The sequence below is a fragment of the Orycteropus afer genome, unplaced genomic scaffold, assembly GCF_000298275.1.
Source record: "Orycteropus afer afer isolate SDZICR_OR568_19922 unplaced genomic scaffold, OryAfe1.0 scaffold00046, whole genome shotgun sequence".
Taxonomy (NCBI): Eukaryota; Metazoa; Chordata; class Mammalia; order Tubulidentata; family Orycteropodidae; genus Orycteropus; species Orycteropus afer.
In genome coordinates this window covers 2,896,754-2,923,192 of record NW_006921633.1, presented here as the reverse complement: position 1 = coordinate 2,923,192, position 26,439 = coordinate 2,896,754, and the positions used below count along the sequence as shown (strand labels likewise).

Sequence of the window (26,439 nt, the reverse complement as noted above, 5' to 3'; positions counted from 1 at the left end):
TTCTGGTTAGCAGTCAAGTGCCTTAGGCACTATGCTACCAGAGCTCCTCAGAAACCCAAGGAGGGGCTGCAATGAGTCAGATCCAACTCAAGGGCAGTGAGCTTGATTTTGCTTTTTCCACCTTTAGGGGTCCTTTATAGATGAGAAAAAAGGCTTTTAAAAGAGGACTTTAAAACAAACACCAGCCTCACACAATGTTGTTAATGTGACGTCTACTTGACCCCTTCACAACAGCTAATACACAGTAACCTCACAAGCATTTGTTCAATGAATGAATAGTGAACGAATGAATGAATGAATTCTCATCTTTCTCAACTTGAGGAAGGAGACTTCCCTCCCCCAAGAACCATATGAAAGAAAAGGAGAAAGGACCAGTTCAATTTGACTGCTAACCAAAAGGTCCCACCAGCTGCTTTGAGGAAGACAGAGATGAGTACTGCTTCAGTAAAGATTTATAGCCTTGGAAACCCTATGGGGCAGTTCTACTCTGTCATATAGGGTCGCTGTGAGTGGGAGTCCACTCGATGACAGTGGGTTTGTTTTTGGGAGTTTAGGATTCTTTTACTCGGTAAAAATAAAATTTAAAGAAAAATTTCAGGACCCTCAGAAGCTCTCCAGGAGAGTGGTTTCCCCATCCTCGGGGCATGAGTAAGCGCCCAATAGTCTAGGGCATCGCCAAGATTGATTTCAAACCCAGGACTTCACAGGCCAAACCTGCCATTTTCAGTTTATCTTTCTCCGCTGCAGAAAAAGTAAAGCCCTGCGGGGGCCCCAGCGTATCTGGGAATTTAGGGCGAAAGGGCTGGCAAAAGAGGGGAGGCCCGGGACCTTAGAAAGAGCCCTTGGCCTCTGGAGTAGGAGATGCTGACCCAGCTGCGCCGCGCGCTCTCCTGCCGGGCTTTCGGCACTTGGCTCAGGCCTTGCGCCTCCCTCAGTTCCCTCCTCCGCCCCCCTTCGCCCTCCCCCTTCTCTTCATTTCTCCTCCCCCTCCTGCCGCCGCGGCTGCTGCCAGACCTCACCAGTTCAGACCCACCGGGCTGCTCTCCCCTGCGCACTCCCCTTGCTGCCTGGGCCGGGAGCGCTGCGTGGCTGCGCAGGTAGGAGCCCCCAGCGCAGAGGGCTCAAAGAGTGTGTCAAGTGTCCGCGAATCTGCGTGTTTGGGGGTAAGGTGGGGTAATCTGGAAGGGCCCAGGACAGCGCGTATCCGAGAACCGGGACCTTCCCTGGACTGTGCGGGGTCTCTAGCAGAGAGGGAGGTAAAGGTGCGTAATCTCGGAATGCAGTCTGTCGACCTGTGAGAGTACCCGGGTGACATCTGTTGGGATGCGCATGTATGAGCGCGCCGATAACCAGTTGGCGTGACTTTGACCACAAACGTGGTTTTGAAAGTTTCAGGCCACCGTTGTGAGAGGTTTAAAACGCACCTGGATTCCGCAGGAGCTGGTTAGTAGCTGGAGCGCTGAGTAACTTCTGGAGACTGCTGCCTGTTGACTTACATTGAGAAAGGGAACCTCACCTCCCTGCGAACGCCAGGCTGGCCGCCGGGAAACTGGTACCCTGGACTACGGTGCGGTCCCTTGTGATCCAACTCCAGGCAGCCCCTAGCCAGGAGTGTAGTATGAGGGGCTGAAAAGGCCAAAGAGAATCAGGCACTTTGAGCTACTCTTCGGAACAACCTGAGATTTTTAAACAAAGCTGCACTCGGAGAACAGCGTGCAATTGTCTCTTTGAGAGTGTGTGCTGGGGGTCTGTGAGAGTGAGCTCCTAGGGGGGCAGGTACTAAAACTGGGAGGAGATTGCTCTTCAGGTTTGTTGGTGTTTTAACAAAAGTTTGATGGCAAGGTAATGCATATTGGTTTGCAGGTATTTCTGCTGAGCTGTGCAAAGAACTTAACTAGCTGGATGTGAGGACATAGGGAGAGCTTTAACTTGGAAGGAGGTACAAGATTTGCTGCCCCACTTCTACTCCTAAAAGAAAAAAGAAGAAAAAAAAAAAGCACTGTTCCTTTGAAATTGATTACCTTCTACCTAAGCTTTGCCTCCCACCCCCTTTCTGGAGCCTGCTGTGTAGGTGCAGTATAAAATGCACTCTTTTGAATGTCCTTTATATATTTTGAGCGCAACCGGATGGAGTAAAATGAAATGCAATTCTGCAGCTTTTATAGTCTCGTGCCTGGTTTGGCAACCGGGAAGGTTGAGGAGGGGGAGGGGAGCAGATTGGAAGTTGCGGACGGGGAACCTCAGCCTCCCCAGGTCTGCCTCCCTTGCTTGTTACTTCACAGCTAAAGCTTTGTTATTTCCCCCGAAGCAGATGCTAAGCATCGGTTTGTCCTGTGTTTTCTTTGAGATTCACAATGTTGAGAACCCTTTTCCTGATTATGCTGACTCTGGCGCTGGCCAAGTCACAGGACACCGAAGAAACCATCACGTACACGGTAAGGGGTGATGGAATTTGAGATAAGTGAGGTTCAGTGGGATTCTGTGACACAAGAGAGGCTTTACCCACCCCTGCCAGTGTATATGGGCTGTACTCTGTGGAGGGTAATAAATTAAACAGCGCGTGAGCATGGCTCTTGTTTAGAATTCATTGTAAATTGCCCGTGGTCCTTTCTAAAGTTCATTTAGATCACCAATTGAGATAGGGACCAAAATATAATGGTTTGTGCAAAAAAGGGAACTCTTTTAAAACTAAAACCAAAGTAAGCTGCATGTTCCCAATACATTCAATAAACTTGTGGATATGAGAAATGAGAAAGCCTGGATTCCTATATGCATGCAGATGAAACCAAAACTTGTCTACTAAGACTGAAGTAAATGAAGAATGTTAGACATCATAACAGCACATTTACTGATTTGTGCATGTGACTATGTTCTCATGTAAGCATCTTTACTGATTTGTAAAAGCTGTATACTCATTTATAGTGTAACTGATAACTTAATAAATGCCTCTCAAATAGACTATTCATTTGCTAACGTGGTTTTAAAATGCAGTGAGTAGACTTCTGGTAGCAGCATAGTGCCTAAGGCACTTGATTGCTAACCAGAAGGCTGGCAGTTCAAACCCACCAGCCACTCCTCAGAAGGAAGGTTGGACAATCTACTTCCATAGTGATACTGCCTCGGCAGCCCAAGGAGGAGTCACTATGAGTTGGGGCGACTCTGTGGCACACAACAACAAGTAGCACATATGACACCTCCAAGTAATAATTGATTAATCAATTATTTGCATGGGCCAAGCCAATGTTTCATAAAATATTGGCAATATCACCTGACCCCTCCCACTACCAGGAATGGGTGTGGTGAGAACAGAGGAGAGCAGAATTTACTTCACTGTTGGTGAGTTTGTTTGTGCCTCAGTTTTGTGTTTTAACCTAGTCTTTAATCAGTGTTGTGAGGCAAATGACATTTGTCCTGCATTCAGATATGAAAAACACATTTTTCTAGTTGCTCTCAATTTAAAATTAAGTAATCCTACTCTAAAGAATGTGAATTTTTTTTGCAATAAAATTCTTAAAAGTGAGCTAATGTCAATTACTGATAACAAACATTATCTCATTTTTTGATATCACATTATCCATAGGATGTTAATATTCATCTGGCAGATGCCCCTTGATGTTGTTCAGATGCACCATAAATTAAATAGAGCTTATGTAAATATTTTGTTAAGTTAACATTAAATGTAGTTGCTTCCTCTGCTGAAGATAAATAAAGCAAGAGAAATAAATACATGTGTTGTTTATTTTCAAATGAAAATATTTTGTTATTCAGGCTAAACTTAACTACCTTCTTCAGGGAGCTAAAATTAAATAAGCTAACCACTTGGAGCTCTGGTGGTGTAGTTTCTAAGGCATTTGACAGCTAACCAGAAGGCTGGCAGTTCAAATCCACCAGCCACTTGTTGGAAGGAAGGTTGGGCAATCTACTTCCTTCTCAGAAACCCACGGGAGGGGTTGCTATGAGTCGCAGTGGACTCAACAGCAGTGAGTTTGTTTGTTTGTTTTTAACCACTTGTAGAATCATGTAATAGAAGGTTTTATTGCTTTTACAATCCTTATCTCATACCTCCTTGCCTTTGCTAATCACCTAGATCTTACCCATCTTTAGCAGAAAAGTTCCCTGATGATTAAACACTGTAATTTTAAGACTACACATGGGTTCACAGATTTTCCAGACATGATACCCTTTTTGGCCTAAGATTAGATGTATTCTTTTTTAATTGTGTATGCCTAGTAATTCATGGGTAAAGGATAAGAGGTAACTATTTATTGGGTCCCACACTGTGGAGACACTACTTCGTTTCATCCTCACAGCAAAGTATGAGGTAAGTGGCATCATTTTCCTTCTGTTACTAGTAGAACTAAAGATCAGATAGGTTATCTATTTGCTTAAGGCTACCCAGCTAACCAACAGTGTAGCTAAACAACTAAATTCAGTGTACCTTTGTTTAACAGTCAATCCACACTGAATGTACTGGAACTAAATGCTAAAACTAACTGCATGTCTTCTCTATTTACCATGCAAATTATTCAAGTGAACTGCCATTTTTCCTGTTTTGAAAGATTCTTTTCAGAAGGATGGCTCATATCCACAAGATAGCCCCAAATTCCCCATCTGCATTAAAGATAGGGTCCATTCAGGTATTTACTCGCCAAGTGTCTGTGGTGTACATAAGCAACTCTTAGCACTATCGAAAGAATTCAAGCTTATTTGTTCACTGAGAAAATTCGACTCTTAACCTCAGGGAATTTACCCTGAAAAGACATTGTTGAAGACGATAAAGTTCCTAAGCAAGTACTAATAACATTATTATTCAGATTATATAAATTGCTAAAGAATTAGAAAAGCAAGGAGATGATCGGTGTCAGGACTGGTGCACTGGAGGAGATGGAACTTTGTGCTGGTGCTTAAAGGAAGTAATGACCTTGGATTAACCCAGAGAAGCTGAGGAGGCACCTGAGTCAGAGGGAGTAGCATAATCCAAGGCTGGAAGTGGAAACAACCAAGACAAAGTCTAGGAGGTAATAAGGCCAGATTGACTGGAGCTAGGTACTGGGGACAACCTAGCTAGCTATGGTGATAAAGGGAGATGAGAGGTCTGCAGGCCATTGTGGGTTCTTAGATGGAAAAGCGACATAAACAAGAGAGGAAGAGAGATTGTGATGGAGGCTATGAACAGAATGCAGAGATAAGGAGACCAGCAAAGAAATTTTCCCTACTCGTGGGGCCAGAAGGGTTTACACCAATGTGGTATATATGGAGTGAACTGAAAGTCAGCAGAACTTAAAGTAAAATAATTGGAAAAATCAGCGCTAATGTTAAAATTGTAACTCTAGGTCCCAAGAAAAGTGTTCTTTCCTTGGATAGTGTTGGGGAAACAAGAAAGAACTAGTTTGGGAGATAAAAATGAGTTCAGTTTTCATCAGGTTAAGTGTCAGATATCAGTAAAGCATGTGGACTGATCTCATTGTCTCCATTTAGCCTTTTACTGATCAAGCATCTGTAGTGTGCCAAAGTAACTTGGCTCTATCAAAAGAATTCCAGTTTATTTGTTTACTTGTTTATTCAACTTTTGCTCAGTCCTTCCAAAGCATCTTCCTTACAGTGAACTTTCTCACATGCATATCTGATCGAGTTTTTTGTCCTGAGCTTAAAATTTCTTCAGTGGCCTATTACCAACTACAGCAATACTTCTCAAAAGGTTGCCCACCGTGCTTATATTAGAATCGTCTGGAGTGTGTTTATATAGGATTTCAGATTACCAAACCCCCTACCCACCTACAGAATTGGATCTTTTGGGTAAGCCCGGGAATCTACATTTTAACAAGCACACTGAGAAGTGTGATTCTTAGACATAATAAAGCTTGCGAATCATTGTTCTTCAGGGTAGTATCCAGTTCTTCCTTGTTCAAAAAAAAAAAAAAAAGACCTCCCTGGATTTGGCCCTGCCCACTTCTCTAACCTCAACCCCCACCCTACCACACTAAAATGTCTGAAGCTGGCTCCTTCTTTAACAACTTTATACCTTTAATCACCATGGTCCTTCTTCCTGGAATTCCCACATCTACCTGGAAAAATCCTTGGGAGCTCTGGTAGCATAGTGGCTAAGGCACTTGACTGCTAACCAGAAGGCTGGTGGTTCAAATCCACCAGCCACTCCTCGGAAGGAAGGTGGGGCAATCTACTTCCGTAGTGATACTGCCTCGGAAACCCAAGGAGGGGTCGCTATGAGTCGGGGCCGACTCGACGGCAAATAACAACAACAACAACAACAACCTGGAAAAATCTGCTTATCCTGCAAGGCCCAATTCACTTGTCATCTCCTTCCCCTCCACTACGACAGGGTCACCCCAGTCCCAGACAGAGTCCATCACTCAGTCCGTATACATAGTTGTGTCATGACATACGATGTCTTGCTCCAACTTGTCTACCTGTCTATATCCTCTCCTGGTCTGTGCTTGAGGACAGGAAAAGGTCTTCACTATTTGTGTATCCCCAGAGCCTAGGGTGGTGTCTGGCATGAGGAGATAATCAGTAGATGGTTCATTTGGTGCTCAAACCAGATGAGATCTGTAGGAACTGACGCTAGGAGGCAGGCCAGGGTGTGAAAGAGAAGTGCGAGGCTCAGCTGAACAGGAATGGTAAGGAAAGCCATGCTCTTGAATACTCTAATAAGATTTAGAGAGAGGACAAGAGTCAAGGGTTGAAAAAAGGAATTTAGTGTAATTTTGGGGGGCAAAATTTACCATGTAGAAAAAGGGCAAGTAGACACAGAGAGAAATGAATTCTAAGACAATAGAGATGGGCAACTGCACCAAACACAAGAGGAGTGCTGAGTGCTGAGGCAGTTCTGATTGAGAAGGCACACTTGTCAAGTGCACAGACATGACATTAAAAAACAGACAGACAGTGTTAAACTGCGCATCTCATCATATATCAAGGGCTCAAGCTCAAGGATTGGTGCCATAGGGAAAAGATTTACCAATTAATGTTTCCTGGCCCCATCTTTGATGTTTTCTTCACAGCAATGTACAGATGGATATGAGTGGGACCCTGTTAGACAGCAGTGCAAAGGTGAGCCACCTTCAGTCTTCCCATTTGAGCATGGCTTTCAATCCTCATCGCATGTGCCACTTTTCCTGTCCTGCTTGCATTATACCAAAACGATGTGAGTATATATTTGCATGCTCAATTTTCCTTCTAAAAAGATGCCTGACTTATCTTATTACTGACCCCAGATATTGATGAATGTGACATCGTCCCAGACGCTTGCAAAGGTGGAATGAAATGTGTCAACCACTATGGAGGATACCTCTGTCTTCCTAAAACAGCCCAGATTATTGTCAATAATGAACAACCTCAGCAAGAAACGCCAGTGGCCCCTGAAACTGTAGGTGCAGCTGCAAATGCAGCCGCCACCTCAGGGACAGTTCCTGGAGGAGTTGCTGCCACAGGCATGGCCACCAGTGGAGTGATGCCCGGGGGTGGTTTTGTCGCAAGTGCTGCTGCAGTCGCAGGCCCTGAAGTGCAGACTAGCCGAAATAACTTTGTCATCCGAAGAAACCCAGCTGACCCTCAGCGCATTCCCTCCAACCCCTCTCACCGCATCCAGTGTGCAGCAGGCTACGAGCAGAGTGAGCACAACGTGTGCCAAGGTAAGCACACTTACTATGCTAACAAGAAAGTTCTTGCCCAAGCACACTTCGTGGTGAGGATGACAATAGCTCGAATTTATCGAGCTCTTTGCACTTGCACGGCATTGTGCTAAGTGCTTTGTCTTGCATTATCATACTTAATCATCACATTCATCCTGAAAGGTAGTTGCTTTTGGCCTCCGTTTGCAAATGAAGAAACTGGCTCAGAGAGTTCATCAGCGATTCTCAGCTTTAGCTGCCCATATTTGGAGGCACTTGGGGAACGTTTAGACTTCTGAATGTCTAAGCCACACCCCAACAGAGTTAAATAACAATTTCTGAGAGTGGGTTCCAGGCACCAGCAGTATTTAAAAAAAAAAAAAAAAAACACCCCTCACAGTTCCAGTGTGCAGCCAAATTGAGAACCAGAGGTTACACAGGTGGGCAGTGCAGAACTAGTCACTGAACCTGGGCAAGCAGAGGTCAGAGTGCAGCTGTAGGAAGTAGCAGTTAGGTTATGCATTTAGAATGTGAAATGATGCTGTCAAGCTACTCTATAAGTGGCCCCCTTTGGCTTCTCAAGCCTTCTTTTCATTGAACTTGCCACTGACTTCTTACTTTCTTCATCCAGGAATAAAGAAATGAGGCTCCTGCCTCTTATTACCTTTTGAGGGTGTCTCCTTCACTCACATTTATCCCTCTTTCAAAGCTCTCATTTGACCACATTTCCCTTCTATCACTTGCACCATGGCACTATCTGCCTGAGTTTTTCTGTTTATTTTCACAAAGAGTACATACACATCACTGTGTATTCTCGCAACAGCTGTAGACTCAAGCTAGCAAAGTGATAAGAATCTCAGGCTTTGAAGACATGTAGGATATTGGCTAACTGGACGGTGCTAAGGGATTTTGTTTCCAGTTTTCTTTTTAGCAAACCCTTTAAAAGCTGCCTAGTACAGAGATTATATTACTGAAATGGAGCCATCGGAGCCCCAGACTCCTTTCTTTACTGCCAGGGGCTGACTAGGTAGACTGCATATTAAGGGCTCCATCTCACTACCACATAAGTACCTGCTACAAGTTGGCTGATAGAAAGGGCCTGGGGCCCTGGTGGTGCACTGGTTAAAGCACTTGACTTCTAACTGAAAGGTTGGCAGTTTGAACTCATCAGCTCATCTGCAGGAGAAAGAGGTGGCAGTCTGCTTCCATAAAGATTACAGCCAAGAAACCCCTGTGGGGCAGTGACACTCTGTCACATGGGGTCGCTATGAGTGAAAATCGCCTCTATGGCACCAACCACTCATTAGTGAAGAAGAGGGCAAGAAAGGAAGGAAGAAGAGGAGGGAGGAAACGTTCCTCCACACTGAGGATTCAATTGAGATCATCTAGCTCTACATTAATGAAAGCAGCATTTCCTGGGCACCTGGGATGCTGTCGTCATTGAGAAATGTTTCATTTTACTTTTTGTGTAAGAGATCCTAGATTATAAATGGCTTATAAAATGAAGTAGGAAACCCACTGTGCTCTGATTTTTATTATTTTATGTTTTGTGTTCAGATTTTAAGTACCCTTACATCAAGAGCAAGCCCATGCTGTGATGGTGTCCCTTTTCAGAGGGCGCATCATATTAGCATCTGTTTTGTATTACTGTCATGAGTCAGAATTCCAATATTGATGATGAATGTTGCAGCATCTGCTTGATGTTCTGATACTTAATTTAAAGATTATGTCAAGGAGATAAAGTGATGAGGTTATAAATATAGATAGATAGATAAAAAATGCCTTGTGTTTATTTGAGACTTTAATTCTGTTATTTAAATACATTCTATATATATAATTGAAAAGTTTGGTGCTGTTTTTCCTAATATGGAAAATTTTGCTGAAATGTTTCTCAAATATTGATTTTTATATACAGAATTACTTTTAGTACTTTAAATGTTGGATATTTTAATGATATTTGGGAAAAAAAATAGATAAATGAGTGAGTCATATCCCAAAGTAGTTTAACGTCCATCATTGATAATTGTGGTTATAGAATAATGCCTAGAACTGAATGAAGAATTTCTAGAATAAAACAAATTCAAGACTTGTAGCATGTATTGATTATGGTAGAAACTATATCTTGAAGAGTGAAAATCAAATCGTACTTAATTTAAGGCTTTAGACTACCTTACAATTACATTATTTTCCACATACTAAAACATTTATAATTCTTCTGTGGATTTTTTTTTTTTTTTTTTTTTTTACTTTTAAGCTAAAACTATTAAACGCCTTGTTCATGGTAGATGTTAAATATGTACTTGTAGTTTGCTTAGACACAGGGTATTTCCAACCCAAACTATTCCTTATAGTCCAACCAACTTCTAAAATTTGGGATTGGGGTCTGTGCCACTGAAAGCAGGTTTAGAAGTTTTTTGGATGATTTAGGCTTAAGTTGGATTTCTTCCCACCTCACAATTTTGCAAAGTGCCCATAAATATGGATTTACTTAATTGTTGATAAAAGGGGGTTATTTCATATGATAACAACAGGATAATCTGTCTAGGGAATCTGACTAATATAAATCGAGTCACACTTGTGCCCGTTTATTATTGAGCTAATCACACTTGCTGTCCAGCTTCTTCTAATTGCCTGCAGATGTATGACATTCTCATTCCAGGCCAGCAGCACAAAATCATGTTTTATAACCAATGTGAAAGTGCAGGGACCTGTGCTTAAAACAATAATGTGCTCTAAAGACCCATATTATTGATATCATTGTGGAGTTTGAGGAGCCTTCTGTTTTCATAAAGATCTCCACTCTCTTTTAAATGCTGCACACTTATGCCCAGTAAACCAAACACATTTACCAGGTTAGCTGGATTGGAGCAAATGAATGCCTGCAGATGAGTCATATTTGTATAAAAATTATTTCTTTTTTCCACATTTATTTTTCAGCAGGTACAGTTTATCATCACATAACCTAAAACCAAGGACATTTTTTGTATGTGTATAAATGCTGAAATCTATAGTGTATTTCAGTCTTAAAATATCTTGTGCTTTTGAATGCCCTGTTCGAAGTCACAGATGGCTACTAATACTTTCAATAATACCATTGTTGTTGTTATGTGCCGTCGAGTCGGACCTGACTCATAGCAACCCCTCCTTGGGTTGTCGAGACAGTACCACTACAGAAGTAGATTGCCCAACCTTCCTTCTGAGGAGTGGCTGGTGGGTTTGAACTGCCAGCCTTCTGGTTAACAGTCAAGTGCCTTAGGCACTATGCTACCAGAGCTCCTAATGATACCATTAGATATTTTTAAGTGTATACTATTTTATAAAAATATCTTTTAACCTGCTGTCCATGCTTTAACAGTTTAATAAAAGCAAGATATGTTTACTCCTTTCCATCTATTTTTCCAGAGTTTTTCAATTTTGTGCAAAACCAAGGGGTTTAAAATGCACCATAATGCCTAAAGATCAAGTCAGAGTAAACAGATTTTTTTCAGGTAACTTGCCAACTGAGGGTTGTGGAAGCCAGACACACTGAGAGTTGCAAATGACAGGTGCTGTCCTTGACAGGTGTAAAGAACCAGAAGATCATTTCAGTATTACAAACCCAGAGTCATGTATACAGTTTTAGAAAGTAATTGTTACTTAGAAATTAATTGTTTCTCCATAAGATGTCATCTGCCTCTGCTGGTAATCATCTGTACCAAGAGGAAGTTGTATGAATGGGAAATATATTATAACCCATTGACATTCACCATTGTTTTCTACATCTTTATTGTGCATCCTCTATGTAACCCTCTTTAAAGCAGATAGAGTTAGAAATTGCTAGTTCAAGCTGAGAAAGGATTTTTTTAATGATATGTAACATTTTAAAAATTTCATTTTTGTAGGGGAAAAAAAAATCATTTGGGAGCTGGCAAGTAAGAGAAAATATCAATTGCCCAGTATAAAGGAATTTGTTCATTTAATTGAACTTTAAAAAAATTAAACATAGAATGTCTTGTATAGTTGGTAGTTAAACTGTTACTAAACTTGATTAGGATTTGCAGGAATCATTACTTACTTGCCAAAGGAACTTCACCATCAAACAATGAACTTGATGTAGATGCTTAATGAACCTGATTAAGTCCCTGCAGAGTGTGGTACCTGGTTTGTGGTCTACAAGGTATAACTGAGCAATGTAAAAACATCCTAGAGTTTCCATTGACCTTTCTTCCTGACCCTGTCCTTGTTTTAAAACTGAAAACCCCTCCTATATCATGGGAAATGTTTTAGTCCCAGGCAACAGTGATGGTTGGTCACCCCCATGACCAAGTTTCCTGCGCCTGGCAACCAAGAACAAGAAAGTCCCAATGCTTCAACCATGCTATCAGGAGAAAGTCCAGTGAGACTTTTTAAAAAAAAAATTGTTTTGAATTTTTAAAAACAAACTGTATTGCTTTTTAAGTAGTTGGACAGGGTCTTTATTTGCAGTTGTCCAAACCCCCTCTGCTAGTTTATCAGTAGCTGATCACGTTTCCACATTGTTCTAGTCTTAACATATGTAGGATACCTAGACATTAGCACCTACATACTTAGATACATGTCATACCAGAGTTAGCTCATCTTTTAATATGTCTGCTCAGAGAAGTTTCACCACATGGCCAAATTGACATAGACAGGAATCAAGGATAAATATTTCAGTCTGCTAAAAATTTGAATTTTCTTCAATTATTGGCTGTTTTTCATGGATTTTTTTTTTTTTTAATTATTATTAGCTGTGACACAAGGGTAACCAAAAAGCTGGGGGGAAAGGGGAAACTATTTATAAAAACTAAAGGAACAAGTAAATTATACTTAGGGTTGAAAAGTTCTATACTCCTGGGACCATTTATTATCTTCTGCGCATTTCTTTATAAATTGCATATTTACATAAGGATAACTAAACTACTGTTTTGAAAAAGAAAGAAGGTATTATCTATACATATCTACCTTTAAAAAAAAAAAAAGAGAGAAACTTGAACTAACTTGTGCAGCTTCTTAAATGCTAGGGATGTCTTTCTTTTGACTTCTTTCATTTGCAACTTAAATGATCTCATAGCCAAAAGAGGATTTATAAATTATAGTGTAACCAAATGGTTTAGCATACCTGGCATTGTCATTACCAAACAGCTCAGACACTGCCCCTTTGTTGATCCTCACTAATGCCATTAGGGTCTCTGGCTGCTTCAGATAGTTTTGTGTGCAAATGCTTAATTTTTGTTACATATAATTATACAGTCCCGCAAAGAACTGTGATCTCAGAAAGTAGATATTTTTGCAAAAAGAAGACTATAATTGAGTAAATTATGATATTAACAGGAAAAAAAATACTTCAAACAGAAAACCAAATCAGCCTTTGCCCTGCTTACAGCTGGTCATTGTTTTTAGCTGTTAATGGCCTTTGAGTACCTAAAAATTCTCTAATACCATATAAATGGATACAAGTTGACTTTGTAGGGAAAACTTAAATACATTTTCTGGAAAACTTAATTACATTTTAAGTAAGCTGATGCAATGTAATACAGGTGATTTATTCCCTCCTGAAAAAAAAAATCTAGTATTATTTCATAGTTTGCTTTTCAAAATACTACAGCCATTGAATTTCTAATGCATTTAAAGTTCATTTTTAATATACAGTTGTTAAGAAGTATGTATCTGAGTCATGAACAATCAGAAAGTGTTCTTAAAATTTCTTCATAAAAATAGAATTATAGCTGTTTAAGGTGGAAGAGGGAGCTCTAGCTCTGGTAGCACAGTGGCTAAGGCACTTGACTGCTAACCAGAAGGCTGGCGGTTCAAACCCACCAGTCCTCCTCGGAAGGAAGATGGGGCAATCTACTTCTGTAGTGATACTGCCTCAGAAACCCAAGGAGAGGTCGCTATGAGTCGGGTCTGACTCGACGGCGTATAACAACAACAACAAGGTGGAAGAAGTGGAAGGTCTGTATGAAAAGTCTTACTTCCATAGCAAAATATGCCATATAGCTAGCTCAGTCAGTGGTTTTCGAAGGGTATCCCTGGACCAGCAGCATCAGAATCACTTGGGAACCTGTTAGAGATGCAAATTCCTGGGCTCCACCCCAGACCTAGTAAATCAGCAACTCTGGAGGTGGGGCCCAGCAATCTGTGTTTTATCACAATTCCACCAAGTGGTTTTCATGCCTCCTCAAGTTTGAGAAAAATGCCTTAACTCATCTTCACTTCAGGAAACTGCATTGAGCTATAAAAGTCTTGGGACAAGGTCAGAAATCTTTACATGGAATATGAGAAGTAGTGAAGAGAAAACACCAGAATTATGTGCCTATATATTCTGCTTCTAAAGTTGAATAGTATTTCTGTTTAATTTCTCTTACCTTTCTTATAATTGCACTAATACTCTGATCCCGAAGTATGGATGATCATGAGTCCTGGTTAGGACAGTATCCCTAAACCAAGGACATGACATGGGCATCTGGAGGAAAGGGGGGCACAAAACAAGAAAGGGGAGCCCTTTGTCTTTGTGTGAAAACCTGTATATGTGAAATAATATGACCATACATAAATTATCAGTAGGTGGTGTGCTAAGTGATACCTGTGCCTTCTGTAGAAATCCCACTGAAGTTCCATTGTGCAAACTTGTGAGATGAAGAAATGCTCATTGGATGTTCACATAGGGCCAGGGAAAGGAGGTTGGTTGACTTTGACTGTGGCCTCAAAGTGTCTTTCAGTTATCACAGAGATATGGGACCCTTCCACTTTCCGATGCACAGTTGACCATCTCATTCCATTTAGACTGCATCATCAGATATTTGAAGAGTATTCAAAAAGTGTCTTCTATTTCATTTAAACTTGATTAAAGATTTTGCCTCCCATCAAAGACAAGGGGAATCTTGTTAAAACTAATTAACACTTAATCTGTAGAATGAATTTCCCTTTTCCCATAGAAGCAAAAAGAAGCAGATTAGAGTAGAATTGCAGGCCTGGGTAACTTCAGGAATGTGCACTGGTACTGGCTCATTATTTCTTATTCCAGCAAAGAATGTCAAGCTATATTTTCTGAAATCAACAAGTGGCCCCTTTTGTAAGGATTGCCTTTGCACTTGTTGAATCACTGGCACAGTTTCATACTTTGAAACCAAGGAGTAAACAAAATTTGTCCCAAATGTGTTTGATTTTGCACGAATGTACAAATAAGTAATTCATACCACATCTGAAATTCATTAGCATGCTGCTTTTTCCAGGAGGTAACTGCAAATTGCACACTTGAAAATAAAGCTGATCAAGAAAACTGCATTCAAACGTTGGCAGGAGAAGATGGCTGTCTTTGTAAGCATTTAGCCACAATTGCAGAAGTGTAGCTTAAACCTAAATGATTTGTAGACATTTAATAAACATGAAGTGAAGAAATGACATGAAAGAGGAGCTAAGTGCCAAGGTTTTGGCAGCAGTATGGATAGCTTATTGCTGTCAATTTCATATGACCACAGATTAAAAAGGACAGAGAGACACTCAATGCCATGTAATTGTGTACTAAATAGACTAAAAAAGTAGATGTTTAGCCAAAATCTAATTCTAAAACTTGAGCTACATTTCAAATAAATATAAAACTGTATTGATCCAAGGGTGACCAGGCAACATCATGAGTGAAACTGATCAAAGAGGACACAAACCATTCAGCTAGGGTTCAGTAAATTCAATAAGTAGATATGAATTCCTGAACACTTTTATTTTGTAAGGCACTTTGATAGAATCACAGTATAAGTAAGGTATGGTCACAGTTCTTAGGGAACTTGGTGTCACTAATCATGATATAAAATAACAGTAAAAGAACCAAATAGCAATTCAATAAAGTTGCACACGGGACATCACAAATACATGACAAACTGCCAAAAGTGGAAGTAAACTAGTACATGACACAGGTAGCACCATAACTTAACTCCAGCCCATATTTGGACAAAAAAGAAAATAGGTCCCAGAAATGTGGTTGAGGACAAAAGTCCATTTCCTTCCTCGGCTACATGGGGTTATTTAGAAGAGACTTATGAGAGGTTGGAGGTCTGATGAAGGAGATTAAGATCCAAACAAAAGAAAAAGTATCCATCCTGTAGCCAAGTTGGACAAGTGAGAAGCAAAATTGCATCCATGTTCCTTCTATCCAAGAGTGGTTTCCCATGAGAATCCCCTAGAAGAAGTATCCTGCTGATAGGAATGCTAATGAGGTAAAGATGGGAAGATCAAACCAGAAAGTACAATGATGCTGACACTGCACAACAAACAGCTGTCACTGGTTCCATCCTCAGTAACCTCCCCCAGCAGAATACAGATGTGCTCAGCCAGCTCTGTTGAAATGTCTCTCTGAACTGTTGTACTGAAAATCATGTGTACTGATTTTTGAGTAGGCATCCAGTAAATGTTTTTGTTTGTTTTTAACATCAGAGAACTCACACTGAAAGTTTATTCTGAGTTCTAAAACCATCCTTTAAAGTGACCTACTGGGCATCACATGTGTATATTTTCCAAGTATAAATTTTATCAAATTTCAGAGTGGTCTATGAGTAGTTATTGAAAGAGGCTATTCCATCATATTAATAATGGAAATCTTAGATAACCTTGCTCTCATTTTAACCTTTAGCTACTTGAAAAAAAAAAGGAGTCATAAAACCTATTCTTTACTCCTGGATGATTAGATTTTTTTATAATCCCTGGTGAATAAACAGGTTGCCATTATTCCTACAGCAAGACAAGAATTCTTTTTTATTTATGAAAATTCATGTAACCAGTGAATACATCTCTGTATCAAAAATATCGTTCCTCCGAAATCTAGTGATTAATAATGAAAATACAGTTGAGCTGGGGAGATAATAATATTGATGATAGGTGAAGTAAGAATATCATCAAACTGGCAAATATTTATGTGAGCTCACTGATTCTGTGAAGAAACTCTGTGAAGTAAGAATAAGACAGGATGAAGGGATCAAAGCAATTCATCTTGGACATTTCCCTGGACTTCAGGCCAGAAATTATGCTTTTAAAAACAATTTTGTTCAAATGCTAAAGGGCAGAGCCAGGAAAGTTACATACAGTTAGATGACTTAAACAGGAGCAGTTCTGATCTAGTCCTGAGGTAGAAAGAGGTGAGATGCTAGAAAAGTAAGGATCCCAGGGTCCCTGGAAGAAAGAACTTTACTAAGGGTCCCTGAAGAGCAAGCAACTCATTTGCATTTGGCCCTTAGATGATATAGAAGTGAAGTATGAAATGGACTAAAGGCAACTATAAAGGCTTTGTATATTGATTTATATGTGCCCAGCTAAAGTGAGAATCAAGACAAGAGTCTTAACTATCTTTTGCATATAGTTAAATCTCAGAAAGCTCCAGGGACTGTGGTGAAATAAGTTTTGTATTCCAAACAGTTGTATGTGTTTCTTGTTAGCTGCCATGCCATTGGCCCCCAACTCATGGTGACCCTGTGCACAGTGGAATGAAGTGCAGCACCGTCCCCATAATTGGCTGCAGATTGGACCATTGTGAGCCATAGGGTATTTCATTGGCTGACTTTTGGAAGCACATCAACAGACCTTTCTTCCTAGTCTAGAAACTCCACTGAAACCTGCTTAGAATCATAGCAACATACAAGCCTTCACTGACCAGCAGGTGGTGGGTGCCCATGAGGCTAGAAGGAATCTAATTCTGCTTCCTTGAATGAAGCCATGGAACATCACTCAAAGTGGGAAACAAATCAAGCGGTTTCTATTTAGGGTCCATCCTGAAGACCAAATTTATTACAACCTAGATTAGGATATATTTTATTCAGTTGCAATTAGTTAGATTTCACTAGGGAAATATTTTGCAGCAAAGTCCTCCTCTCATACATACACTCAGAAAATGAGTATACCATTAAATTGCCATTAACATTTTTCCTATTCACTAAAAACTTAATATTCTAATATTTTTTAATATATCAAAGTTTCATATGAAAAAACCAAACTCATTGCGATTAAGTCAACCCTGACTCATAGTAAACCCCACTGGGTTTCCAAGGCAGTAAATCTTTATGGAAGTAGATGGTCCCATCTTCCTTCCATGGAGTGGCTGGGGGTTGAACTGCCAACATTCTGGTTAGCAGTCAAATGTTGTAGGCATCATGCTATCACAGCCCCTTAAGTTGCATAAAACTTAAAAAAAAAAAAAAACCTGTCATTGAGTAGATTCCAACTCATAGTGACCCCATTGGGTTTCTGAGGTGGTAAATTTTTACAGTGTTACAGTATAAATTCTGTTGTTTCAGTCTGTTCTTAGTCCTCAGAATTGTTTTTTATTTGACAAGGCTTCTTAGAGAATTCATCCTCTTTAATTATTCTCCTAAAAATGTGAGCTATTTGGGAATCTGGCTTAATTCAAGGGAGCTCTAGTGGCATAGTGCCTAAGGCATTTCAGTGCTAACCAGAAGGCTGGCTGTTCAAATCCACCAGCCACTCCTCAGAAGGAAGGTTGGGCAATCTACTTCTGTAGTGATACCGCCTCAGAAATCCAAGGAGGGATCGCTATGAGTCGGGTCTGACTCCATAGCAGTGAGTTTGGTTTTTTGGTTTGGCTTCATTCAACTTTGCAAAGCCCATCAATGAATTCTAATCACTGCTTTTTATAATTTCAGATCCAAAGGGATACTATTGTGTAAGATGGTTTTCCTACTTTATTCATGTTTCTTTCTTTCTTTTCTTTTTTTTTTTTTTCTGAGTAGTTTGTGACATCAAAAGATCCCTTATCCAAAAAGAAATGAATATCCCAAGAGAGGTTAAAAGATGCCTTGAAACCTACCTATGCAGTCTAACTGCCTACTTTCTTGCCTAGATCAGTTTGTTCCAGCTGTTTACACTCACACATGCATACACAAACATACACCCCCAGATACACACACACGTACACACACTATTATTTTTGGTGAGATAGTAACATATACCAAATTAAACTCATCAAAGCTGATGAAGCTTCCAAAGTGACTTGGAGTATAGTCCCTGTCCATTATTCCCTATAAAATCAACCATGTAAACTGCTTTCTAAATTCACATGTTTACCTAACACAATAGGGCACCTTGGACAGCTACTGAACTATTTGTTCAGCAAAGAATTTCATTAAGCTTTGTACAGAAAGGGTCAACAAAATAGAAGCAAGACCATAAAGATGTTACCACCAAGGCTTTATTATCTTATGGTTCTATAGTACTATGATCACGGTGTTAGTAATTTCTCTTAATATGTGCCTGGATTCTATCCTGACCCACCTATGTATTTATTCTATACTAAGCCACTAAATTTTTAGCAAAATAAACCTTTTAGCTTTTTAGATAAACCATCTTAAGAGTGGGTTAGAAAATAATAACTTATCTGGGACTGGCATTGAATCCCCAGGCTCTGTCATTCTTCAGACTTTGGTAAATTATATAGTCAGGAGGCAACCTGGAATAAAATTCCACTCAACAAGCAAGGCAAAATATTCCAGTCATTCATGGTGAATTCAACTTTTCCAGGAAAAGCTGTGAGTCCTTTTTGTAGAAACAGTTCATGACCTGTCATATCAGAATTCTAATCCAGGGAGGTAGCCAGAGAAGAAAAAGTCCTGGGACACAAGCTGGTGCAAGGCATTTCAGAACCCCAGGAAAGAGGCAGGGCTTTGTTCTGAATTTCACCGGTATGACTGCCCTTCTTTAGTGATTGAAAAGAAGCTAATGATAAAGGAAAGCTAAATGAAAGAAGGAAATTTAAGTGTGGTGCAATTTAAGCACTTAATGATAGATCTGAAAGACCAGGAAAGATTCTTTGGTGAATAGCTGATTTAAAGGAGGGAGGGAAAAAAAAAAAATGTTTTATATCGCAAAAGCATTGGAAATTAGAGTTCAAGTCTAAGTAAACTGAAAATTCTTCTTATTGATTTTTCAATGCAAACAGAAAATTGATTGTGTAAGCATGCCAGGGCAATAGTTTCCTATAAACCAAGCTATCATAGATGGTTAGTATCCTGAATACGTTCTCAGAATACCAAAGAGCTTGGGCTATTTGCTTACCACTATACGAACCTGGTTACAAACAGTATTAAAGTTCTAATAGAGAGTCGTGTTTGTTTGTTTTTGTTGTTGAATATACACACCTAGACATGCATCGATTCTACATGTACAATTCATTGACAGTGAAGACATTCTTTGAGTTGTGCAAACATTCCCACCCTAATGTGGCATTCTCTTTCCATAAAGATTATAGCCTTAAAAATCCTATGGGGCAGTTCTACTCTGTCCTAGAGGGTCCCTATAGGTCGGAATTGACTCAACCACAAGGAATTTGTCAGGTTTTCCAAATTATTCCTCCACCATTAACATAAACTCACTGCCCTCTAAGCTTCCCAGCTAACCTTTCAAGTTGTTGTTGTCCATTTGATCCTATATAGATAGCTCTTCAAAGAGCATGCTGCTCAGGGACAACATTCTTCCGCTAACTAAGTTAATGTATTATTTGGTTTAATTAAGCTAAACTATCATTTGGTTTAAGGTTTCGAGATTATCTCAGCACAATAGTTTCAGAGGTTTCTGTAGCCTCTGTGGCTCCAGAAAGGAGCAGATCAGAATTGCTCTTGTTTAAGTCATCTAGGACTTAAATAGTAACTTCTCTGGGACTGGCATTGAGTCCCCAGGCTCTTTCATTCTGCTTTGGTAAATTAGACAGTCAGGAGGCAACCTGGAAGAAAATTCCACTCAACAAGCAAGGCAGAAAATTCCAGTCAAACACAAGTAAAGAATAGGCTCCACAAAGTTTCAAATTCCATAGTAATTTGAAATTGTGTTCTGCATTTTCTTTTTGATTAGCATTCTTCTGTAGAATTTTTTATCAAAATTTTCAGTAATGGTAGCCAGGCACAATCCACTTCTTTCTAATAAAGAGTTTTAAAGAGTTATTGGAAAATACGGTTATAATATCAAAGTCAAGAATAGGCAGAGTTACACATTACCATATTATGAATCTATTAAAAAATGGTTTTAGCTGCATGTTTTCTTTTTTAAATACATCGTTTCTGATATCAGATTAAGGGAGTAGTTTATAGTGACAAAAGCAAATAACATCTCAATGAGGAACATTGCATGAGTTGCTTGATTAAATATGAAAAGTGTTTTGAATGTTTTCAAGACCTTAAAAATCCAGTAAAGATCCTCATAAGTGCATAAAACTAACTGCACGCCACGGCCTGCCTATTCCTCAGGGTAAATCTCAAATAGGAGAAGAGTCAGTGGAGATTCAAATTCAGACCAAATGTTTGCAGTTGACTTGGAGCGCCTAAAGTTCTTAATCATTCTAGTAGATGACACATCACTATTATGTCAAAGTTATTATTCAGCAGGAAGAGACCACTCTCCCTTAGAAGCAAAAACTAATTTCTCTTATTCTCTGTCACAGTTAGGTAAACCTCGTAACCACAAAGACACTCGTGGGTAACTGCAGTCACTGAAAATTCATGACCAGAGTATTGCTTGGCCATTGATCCATTTAAAAAATATATTCCCCATATTATTAGGTTGAAGCAGAGAAGCTTCTTGTGGGATATTCATGGCTCCTCTGATGAGCAACTCAAGTAGAAACAACACAAACCCCTTCACCCCCAACACCACCTTCTACCATCACATACCCCTCAGGTATGCAAATCAGTCAACTAAGGACAAAGCAAAAATGGAGGGAATATAAGTCAGGAGGAGGAAGTACTGGATTCATACATGTGTGGAGAAAAAGCAAAACAGAGCAAACAACTGAGCCATAGTCTTCTTTTCAGGAGCTGGTAGTGTAGTGCCTAAGGCACTAGACTGCTAACCAGAAGGCTGGCGGTTCAAACCCACCAGCCACTCCTTGGAAGGAAGGTTGGGCAATCTACTTCCATAGTGATACTGCCTCAGAAACCCAAGGAGGGGTTGCTATGAGTCGGGTCTGACTCGATGGCCCATAACTACAGCAATAACAACTTGCCCTGAGAGACAGCAGCAATTTTAAGAGGGGAAGAGAAGCAGAGAAAAGAGATGAGGAATGGGACTAGAAAGGAAATAAAGGGAACAAGATAAGAGAATAGAGAACAATGAGAGATCACAGGACTTTACTGAGGGAAAATAGGCCCTGCTGAAATATCTCATACAGTATGTATTTAGAGAGACAGACATATAGACAGACCAAACGACTGACCTTGGGTAGCTCAAATGGTTAAGCCTTGGACTACTAGACAAAATGTGAGCAGTTCAGCCCACCCCAAAGTGCCTCGGTAAGCCCTGGCGATCCGCTTCTGAAAGGTCACAGCATTAATGACTCTATGACGCAGTCTGCACACATGTGGTCACTGTAAGTCAGAATCAACTCGACAACAATTAACAACAACCTGCACATATATGTGTATATATATATAAATCACATTTTCCTTAAAACATTGACAAAGAAAAAAAGAAAAAGGTGAGACCTAAATAATCAGTTTTTCTGTTTTTACAAAATTGGCTAAGGAAGTCTTTAAATTTGGAATTTGATAGTTGGAAATGTTTTTGAGATTATGCTATATGCTATGTACTATAGACCAGTATTTCTCAAATATTGATGAATATATGAATTACCTGGGGATCTTAATAAAATAGCAATTCAGTTTTAGTATGTATGGGATACCCAAAACCCACTGCCATGTAGTCGGATCCAACTCATAGCAACCCCCCCTTGGGTTTCTGAGGCAGTATCACTATGGAAGTAGATTGCCCAACCTTCCTTCCAAGGAGTGGCTGGTGGGTTTGAACTGCCAGCCTTCTGGTTAGCAGTCAAATCCCACATATGGGATGAGGCCCCATAATACATGTTTCTAACAAGCTTGCAGATTATATTGATGCTGCTGGTCCATGGACCACACTTCAAGCAGCCAGAAAATAAAGTACATGTATAAAGAGCCTATTTTCCACTACCAGACAATTTGTGCTTCCCACAGAAGCTGATATGTCTAATAATTATTCATTTGTAATTTTCTACAGTAGTAAAATCTGGTAGAATCAAATTTGTGTGTGGTGATTTTTCAAAAGGTATTTTCCTCCTGGGTTGTACAGTGGTTAAAGCACTTGAATGCTAACCAAAAGATCAGTGGTTCGACCCTGCCAGCTGTTCTATTGTAGGAAAATGTGGCAGTCTGCTTCTGTAAAGATTTACAGCCTTGGAAACTCTATGGGGAAGTTCTCTGCCCTTTAGGGTCGCTATGAGTCAGAATCACTTCATGGCAGTGGGTTTGGTTTTGGTGTTTGACTAAATACTCTATTTCTGCAATATAAATTTACATTGTAACAGCTGTGATTATGATGCCCGTTCAAACCCACCAGCCACTCCACTGAAGGAAGACTGGGCAATCCACTCCCGTAAAGATTTACCGCCTCAGAAACCCAAAACCAAAAAAAAAACAAAACAAAAAAAAAAACAAACTCACTGCTGTGGAGTCATTCCTGACTCACAGCGACCCCTCCTTGCGTTTCTGAGGTGGTATCTCTACTGAAGTAGATTGCTTAATATTCCTTCTGAGGAGTGGCTGGTGGGTTTGAACTGCCAGCCTTCTGATTAGTAGTCAAATGCCATAGGCACTATGCCACCAGAAACCTTAGAAACCTAAAGGGGGTCACTATGAGTTGGAGTGTACTCGATGGCAGTGAGTTTGGTTTGGTTTTTGGCTGGTTATGATACACAGATACTTCCCTTGCTTACTAATCAACATAATTTTCTTCAGGAGAATCTTTTTATGATCGAATACTGAGGAGGATTCCAGACATTAGTCTTTGGCAGTCAAAATTGATCAAACTCCATCAGACTAAGAAAGGGGCATAGGTTCTGTGTTAGACTGGGTTCTCTAGAGAAACACAAAAACCAGCAAAGTGTATATATATATATATATAGAGAGAGAGAGAGAGAGAGAGAGAGAAATTTATCTTAGGAATATGGCTTACAAGCGTATAGAAGCTGACAAGTCCCAGCCGACAAGTCCAAGTCTCTGGAGGAGATGGGCTGGTGGCCGCTTTAGCTTTCGTAAGCGCAGGAGGCCGAGAGATTCAAGGCTGGCAGGCACACTGGTTGTTGACTCCAACAAAAGACGAATCCAAGATCTCCAGGCCGAGCGGTGGGCTGCTCACTCACGGAAGTCTGTAGTCCACACACCAGGGTTCCAATCCCTCAAAGAATGTGTCTTTTCCCAGATGTCCCTGGATATCTTGGAAGCAGGCCACACCCCTAGGGAAACTCCCCTTGGGCAGACTGGCCACTCAGAACACAGTCATCTGATCCCATCATGGGAACAACCACACAGAATTGGGGTCCAGCCAAGTTGACACACAGCTCCAACTATCACAGGTTCTCATCTGGGTCTTCCCCTAAGTGACTCTTTAACTGTATTTTTAGTTCATCTCTGGGCTTCAGTGTTCTCAGCTGTTAAAATTAAAAATAGTCCCTTCCAGCTCTTATTTGAAATAATTTAAGAAGAAAAACAGAGAGAGAAGGAGAGAGAGCACTCAACCTAGGTTATAAGCCTTGGAGGTGCAGTCACCATATTGTTCTTGACTGATACATGCCATGCATCTAAACTGTTTCTACTGATAGGAGTTCTTCTTTGACTTTTGGCTGGCATTTTTATCAGGAAAACATACCAAGGCAAGTTAAAATCTGCCCTGGGAAGAATCCAGGTGCATTCTGTGATCATAATAGCATTAATGACTCAGAAACAAAAAGCCAGACAGCTCTAATGACTTGGAGCTGTATTGACAAAATAGTTCACACCTAGTACCGGTTGTTTGCTAAAAATCTGGACCAAATGACTGAAGCTTTAAAAGTCAATCACTCAGTCTTTTCCCCAAGCACTGACATGGGTAATTATTGTGGTCCATGCCACAACTCAAGGCTCCATTGTAATCCTAGCTCCAAAATGAGTTGTTGTTATTTTTGTGCACAGTAAATTTATTTTTGTATATATTAATATAAACTCTTAAAATGCAAAAGTGCCTTCACTAAGTATAGCAGGGTCTTTATTATTTTCTTCATTTTGAATTAATGTCTTCTGACTCCATTGAGGTTATTAGTACCTCTCAGCAAATAATCCATTTAGGTCTAAGAATGTGTTCATTTCACATTTTGTGATATTTTTTCACCCTCAGACCCAAACCAGATTTACAGTCAAAGCAGTGGGTCTTGTTTTAGCTTATGCATTGTTATACATCACAAAGAAACCATAAGGAAGGCTACGTACTACTTACTGTTGCTACATTAACAAGTGACCCCAAAACTTCGTAAACAAAAACACATTATCTCACAGTGTCTCTGAGTCAGGAATCTGGGTATAACTTAGCTGGTACCTCTGACTTTGTAGTCTCACAAAGCTATAGTCATTTCAAGGCTCAACTGGGAAGGATTCACTTCCTACTCTCAAGTGATTGCTGGCACCTCCTGCCTCAGTCCCTCATCAGCTCTATTTTCTCCGGGCCCTTGCCACATGAGCCTCTCCTCAGAGTATCTCCCCACATAGCAGCTTGCTTCTTTAGAGTATGCAAGCAAGGAGGCAAGAGAGGCTACCAGCTACAGAGTGCGAATAAGTTAAATCAATCTTTTGTGAAGTAATTATGGAAGTGACAACCTATCCCTTTTGCCATTTTCTGTTCATTAGAAGCAAGTCATGAGGCCCAACCCTCACTCAAGGGCATTAATACCAAGAGGCTCTGATCACTGGGAGCCATCTCAGAAGCTGCCTGCCACAATCTGTAATTAAAGTCCCCTCTGAATTGACTTCAACCAAACCATTACAGTAAAATCTTGAATTTTAAATGATTTTCGAAAAACAAAATATGAGCTAAAAGCAAAATGCACCACCACCACCACTCTCCCCCTCAGCAGTGCAGGAGACAGGATGATTCATTCAGATACACAGCCGGACGGGTGTGGCTAGCAAAGGCAAAGTACTGTCCAAAAGAAGAACCTGGCTGCTTCTAACACCTTTAAAGTAAGTCTGAGCACCTTTTCTTCTTCATTGACTTGGGACTTCTAAAATGGTACTCATCTCCTCCCAAACCACTCCTAAATAATTATAGCTATAGCCTTTGAGCTTAAGAAACATTTTTATTTAAATACTCCTTTATTTCCCTCTACAAATACCCATGAAACAAAAACATTATGCGCAAGCACACAGACTCTCTTACTTTTGCAGATTAACTTGTACCCACATGCCTGTTAAATAAGAGAAATTTAATAAACACTGCTCTCACTTTATGTTAACTTCTGTCCTAGAAATCTGCAATATCTGTATGTCTGTTAGGGAATTGGAGAAAATGTTCTCCACCTCTCCCACAGAAATCCTCATGTTCTCTTTTGATCATGTCTTTTTGTAGTCTATTCTAAAGTCAGCTCCTAGAATCGTCATCTTTACTTTTAAATAAATTTACATCTTTTGCCTCAAAGTCTATAGAAGGCATGCACTGAACATAACCTAAGGTTACAGTAAATAGGCTGTGCAAGAGTTGAAAATTAAGAAGCAATAAATTCACACAATTACCCAATCTTCTTTCCGAGGAGTGGCTAGTGGGTTTGAACTGCCGTCCTTCTGGTTAGAAGTCAAATGGCTTAGGCACTATGCCACCAGAGCTCCCCTCTATAGTCCTAAGGAGTAGGTATCTTGATAAGAAGCAAGGTAATGGCTTTTTTTTTTTTTTTTTTTAAATAAGAGAGCATTAATGAAGTAAGACAGGGGCTCTGGTAGCATAGTGCCTAAGGCACTTGACTACTAACCAGAAGGCTGGCGGTTCA

At 40.1% G+C, this 26,439-nt stretch overlaps 1 protein-coding gene across 1 annotated transcript in view; it reads left to right on the top strand.

Annotated features, from left to right (window-relative positions):
* Window positions 1-2,354: 2,354 nt before the first annotated feature.
* Window positions 2,355-26,439, top strand: part of EFEMP1 (EGF containing fibulin extracellular matrix protein 1) — a 75,356-nt gene continuing 51,271 nt past the window's right edge. Inside the window, exons 1-3 of the mRNA XM_007938013.1 lie at window positions 2,355-2,435; window positions 7,023-7,071; window positions 7,236-7,652. Of these exons, the coding sequence (XP_007936204.1) occupies window positions 2,355-2,435; window positions 7,023-7,071; window positions 7,236-7,652 (547 nt within the window). The remainder of the gene's footprint in view (window positions 2,436-7,022; window positions 7,072-7,235; window positions 7,653-26,439) is intronic.